The 5746-nt window shown below is 36.9% G+C and overlaps 1 protein-coding gene across 1 annotated transcript; it reads left to right on the top strand.

Annotated features, from left to right (window-relative positions):
* On the top strand, positions 1-5391 carry LOC107083185 (protein FAM104A-like). Its single transcript, XM_015372198.1, has 3 exons — positions 1-523; positions 2035-2152; positions 2283-5391. The coding sequence occupies exons 1-3, from the start codon at positions 507-509 to the stop codon at positions 2496-2498; spliced, it is 351 nt and encodes a 116-aa protein (XP_015227684.1). The 5' UTR covers positions 1-506; the 3' UTR covers positions 2499-5391.
* Positions 5392-5746: the final 355 nt, after the last annotated feature.

Consider the following 5746-nt stretch of genomic DNA (forward strand, 5'->3'; position numbering starts at 1 on the left):
CAACAGTTGCGGTTGGCTGTGTATGTTCAGTAGCTAGCGCGAGCTAAAGTCCAGGACATTATTTTGGCTCTAACATACACGAACATTGGGATTTAAATGACAGTACCGTGAGGAAATGCTGCTCTTTATAAATCAGTTTTAAAATCCCGAGGAAAGATTCCTAATATATAGAATAAAACGTTAGCTCGCTGTGACGTTAGCGTTAGCTCCTAACCAATGACAAAGCGCCTGAGAGGAATTGTTAACTAGCTAGCAAGAACGTTTATGTGTTTCTCTGTTCAACGCTGCTTATAGTTGACTATATTTCTTAAAATGGCAACATATTGACGTACCAGCGTATTAAACATGGACTATTGTATACTCATTTTATTTGGTGTAATTAGTTAGTTTGGGAAAAGTTAGCTTAAGCAAAGCAATAGGCCAGTAACAGACATCTTGAGACGATAAAGAAAAACACGAATAATTACTTCGGATTTAAACAACCACGGAAGCTTCTTCGTTGTCATATGTTGACTGAAAACAGGTGAGTTATTTCTGTATTTTGCCTTTATGGGTATTGCAGGTTTAAAAAACAAAGTGCATTCAAACCTCGCAGAAGCCATTTTAGGCAACGTAGATTATGCTTGAAAGAGGAGCGGTTGTTTATGCGCTGAGTCCTCCAAACATAACGGTACTGGCTCCATGGTTATGAAGAGGATATTTGGACTTTTCGGTGGTCTTGCATATTTATATTTTGTGCGAACCCATACGTTCAATGTTTCTTTTTTTTGTTTGTTTGTTTGTTGTATTTTTTAAAGACCAAGGCCATAGGGTGTAGTTAAATGATGCATATTTATCAGAAATTGTATACCATTACAACAAAAAAACTGGATTGTATTTATATAGACTTACACCCTGTAGCAAATACTGTGTTTTTTGCAATTCTAGCAGGATTTATTTTGGGATTCAACTCCATTTGGAGACTTAAATGTTGAAAATGTTACTATAAATAGTTCAAGCTCTGTCCAGCTTGATATAGAACAACTGTAAAGATGGACTGTTGGGATTCTCCACAGATTTCCAGGGAGAATTCGCTCTATACTTTGGGACCTTCTAACAGATATATGTTGGCTAATGTAACTCATCACCCATTGCAGCTTTTAGGCTGTATGTTTACCAAGCATTGGACATTGTTTTCTATGACTAGCTTTTTTTCTGGAAGGTGTCCCACACAATGAATCTTAATGGTCGCCGTCCAACTTTAAGGTGATTGTAAACCTCGGTTTCAAGTTATTTTCAGCCTCAATGAGATAGGGCAAAAGTAATTTCCCTCTGGGATTATTAAACTATTTCTGATTCTGATTTTCTTTTTTAAGTAGAACCTCATTCATTGTCACAATCAACTCTGAACAGCACCCTTGTTCCTACTGAAAAAGTCTGTCCCCACAACATGATGCTTCCACCACTATGTTTTACTGGTGTGTTGAGTTCTTATCTGACTAGAACACCTTCCTCTATGTGCCCTCTGTGGCAAACTTTGTAAGGAACTTGACATGTTTTTTTCTTTTGCCAAAGGTGCCGTCCTCTTTACTCTTTTTATTTTCTACATACATGACTAATAGTTATCTTGTCAACAGATATTTTTCCACATGAGCTGTGGCAGTGACATAAATGTACATGTAATTTTACTTGTCAGGTTGTTGTTTGCACTGGATTTATTGAGAGATATCCAAGTAAAGAAGGCCTTTTTTTTTTTTTTTTACTTTTAAAGTAGTTTGGAAACCATGCTGAAGATGTTTTCTATTTTACATTGGTGCAATACTTTTTTTTGGTCTCCAAAATATACATGGGACTGTATGGTTGTAACATGACAAAATGTACCCTTGAATCCATTCAAGTAAGAACCCTTAAAGGTAGTTTCCTTGTTGAATTTTTAAATGTATAGAGTCCAATGTAATGATGTGAACCTCACACATTGTTAGGAGAGTATATTTTATTACTGTACCTTTTATCTCAGTTTCAGGGATTTTACGTGTATTTCTTTTACTGATGCAGGAAGCGGCAGCACAGCGGTGGTGATGAGGAGAGTAGCCACCTGGTGCCTCAAGCCAAAAGGCAGAGCAGAGCTCATCCTCTCTCCCCTGAGCCAGGTCGGGATGCTTGGGACTCAGAGGTACTCTTTCTTTATCACTCTCTCTCTCCCACAGCATAAAAAGCGTTTGGATTTCTCTTTGTGGGAAAAAATGAATGAGTCCAGCTGTAAAATGTGTCACCTAGAGGCTTAATTTTCATTTATCCAACAGACATCCAACAGTGAGAGCAGCAGCAACATAAGCAGTCCTGAACATGCAGCTGGGAGTCGGTGTGCTTTGGGCCCCTGCAGTCCCTTCAGCTCCGGCTTCTCGTCAGAGCTGGGTGGCCCAGCGAATCAGCTGTCATACCTGCAGATCAACCGCATCCTCAGGGAGGCTCACTTCCATAGCCTGCAAAGCCGAGGTCAGCTCAGAGACCCGAGATGAAATAAAGCTCTACTCTGGGATGCCAAAGGACTGAAAATGTGTCGCAGCATCATTTGCCGATGGTTTCTTTCAGCTCTCCCTCTCCCATCTTCAGTCATTGCAACATATCACAGTTGTACATATATGTGGGTGGAGGAACAGTTCATTTCTCACATAGATTGCAATGTTTTCAGTTGAGCAATAACAACTATAACTGTGATCTACTCCAAACATTCTATAATCCACTTATTTTTCTGACAGATCCGATTTACCAACTGCTATGAGAGCCTTACTGTGTACAGGATTGTTGGTTCTCCTGTGTCCTCTTTAAATTGTAAATTGAAAAGAATAGAGATGCTGAAGTGCCACCAAAAAACAAACAAACAGGTTTTGGACCAGTCAGGTGGGAAGTGTTTAGTCTTACAGTAGGGTACTTGCAGAATCGGAAGGCTGTGGGTACATGGACCAGTCTCAGGGAGGATGTGTCTTAGCCTGCTCTCTTGCTTTCATATTTTGGGGGTGGGAGGGTTAATTTGGGTAGAACTATTACAATGTTATCTGCTAGACTTCAAATTAGTTAAAGACAAGCCATGTCATAGAACTTAGGGTTTGTCGTAGTGCTTCAAAATTCTTCATGATCATCTCAGATCATGTTGAAGGATAACCCTACTTTGGTTGAAGTTTTCTCACACATTTTGTACTTTGTGAACAAACGCGATTATTATAATTTTTGTAGCCTAGTTCATCCCCCTGCTTTGATTTTTGCCTCAGGATCATGCTTTCTCCTGATCTGAACAACAACTTTGATGAGCTGGTTGTTAGAATCGCTTTGCTGCCTTATAATAGCTACATTCTCTGATCAAAGGTATTGAGTTCCTAGCAAAAGTCTTCATGCCTGTTTGACGTTTTATTTTTTGTTAATGTTATCCAGTCTACGCATCAGCCTGTTTTTTTTTTTTTATAGGTTTCGTTTCGTGCTAGAACAACTCAACATATTCCACCAATGTAAAGGTGAAAAACAAACATGGTTTTTCATATTTTTCGCAAATAAAAGATACTGAAAGTGTGGCATGATTTACCACAAGGTTTACCACAGGTGTTTTTAGGCATTTATATAACAATCCAGTACATTCTTATTGGCTATCATATCATTACAGCATATACTGCTTAAAGAAAAGAACCTTATACGAAATAGTGTACCCCATACTGCTTACATTAAGAAGTGCATACAAATGATTTGCTTTTAACTACATAATTTAATGCTTTTTTTTATTTTAGTTAAGGTGTCAGAAAATAGAAAGTTTACAAATCAAGTATAACATTTTGACTGTATTCCTGGAATCCTGAAACGCTCCCCCTAAGTTACTACAGACGTCATGACTCCCTCTGATAAACGCTTCTATTACTCAGCCCATCAGTTTACATGAGAACAATGCTGCGCATGCTATGTAGCTGTGCCAGTCTTTACATTTAATAACGAAAAGTGAAACAATGGCAATACAGAAAATGACCAACGGTGATAAATTTAAGCTTTTAATTTATTCCCCCAATTGCTATGTTAGAAACCCTTGGATATTGTTGAAAACAGAATATTTTAATTTGCTCCCTTGTTCAACCTTCAGTAAATGTTTTGATTACACTACTCCAGAACTTTCTCCCTCATCTGTTTGCTGTGATTCTTTTCATAATGCCGTTTGCTCAATGTCTAAAAAAACAAAAACCTAAGCGGCCTTCAGTGAACATTTAGATTTATACCAAAATCCCATTTTTGAAAAAATAAATCTATATTTATCATTATTTTCCCTCCGTTTGATGAATATGCACTACTTGCTCCAAAACACAAATTCCAATTAAATACAAGTAATGTTTCTGGTTATTAAAAAAATATAAACACAAATGTAGGAAACTTCAAGCGGTATGAATACTTTTGCAGGGCACTGTAACCCATTTCAAGTAGACACACTGATGACCGTTTCTTTGGAAAGTCATTTAACGATAAAGCATCTTCTTACATCTTATGGTTTACACTAGCTTTTTAAGAAAACCAAAATCACCAAATCAGGGGATTTTGGTTTCCAGTGTCAACTTTCAAGAATCATGAATTGTACACTGATAAATTAAAGTCATTGTGATTTAATACTTTAAAAGTATTTCCATCTGCCATAAATGGTTTAGATTCTTATTTTTGTGGATATACCTAAAATCTGATAAGCACAATTGTTGTTCTTTAGTTTCCACGTGACCATCAAGAGAAGTGTTTGTTTTTATAAGAAATATATTGTCTTTTGACGATGCTCCCCTCCATTTTACCCAAAGTACAAAGAAATGTACGGAAATGCTTTGACAATATTTACACATGCTTTAATACATCTTTCTGTGTATTAGTCGCTGTTTTATGGTTTTCAGGATCTGCTGATGCTGGTAAAGACGTGTACTTCCATTTGTATAACAGCTAAAGCCCAATGGTCTGGGGAAGGAATTAGAAAGTTACCTTTTTGCATAGTTCCTGGCCAACCAGTTATTAATTTCATCTAATGGAGGTCAGGTATGATGCAGATTGTTGCAAAGTACCATCATTATGGCATTTTATGAGGGGAAAAAAGTGTTTATTTTTTATTTATTGTATTTGGATAGTTTATTATCAGATGCATCCCTCCTAAGTTCAAGTGTTGCTGAGTTTGTGTCTCTGAACTGTTTGCCGGTTGATTTTCCTGACCCGTCCTGATGTAGGAGAAACATCGCTCCTAAAGTGGGATTAGTTTGTCCATTAAATCTGAAACCAAGGTGTCAAAAATGAAAGCTTTTTTTGGAGCTGTGGTTCATATTTATTTTTTGGTATTCTATTTTTTTTTTTATTTAGAAATGTAAAATATTAACATTAAAGATTTTTTTCTGCTTCAGTGGATATCCTCATTAAAAAAAATAAAAATTTGATTTTAAAGTGAAACTGTCTAATTTGATGTCTTTAAAAATGATAGAAAGGCTAAAGTCTCCATTGTACTTACCACCACAGTGTTGTTAATAGTAATATCAGTAGGTTATTCACACCATCAGCATATATACCTGCCAGGTTGGTATGTATTATATTCCTTGTGTTTGCCCCCCTACAACCCCCACCGTCACAAATGTCCATAATGAATGGTTTCCATGGACTGAGACCCTTTTTAATGAGACATGACCTAAGTCTTAAAGAGGAGCTTAGAAAGGTTTCTTTAATTAGCACAGTGTGTGTCCTTGTCGCAGACACAGTAACAGATTACATACATTAA

Source organism: Cyprinodon variegatus, unplaced genomic scaffold (assembly GCF_000732505.1).
Source record: "Cyprinodon variegatus isolate N-32 unplaced genomic scaffold, C_variegatus-1.0 Scaffold69, whole genome shotgun sequence".
NCBI classification, from domain to species: domain Eukaryota; kingdom Metazoa; phylum Chordata; class Actinopteri; order Cyprinodontiformes; family Cyprinodontidae; genus Cyprinodon; species Cyprinodon variegatus.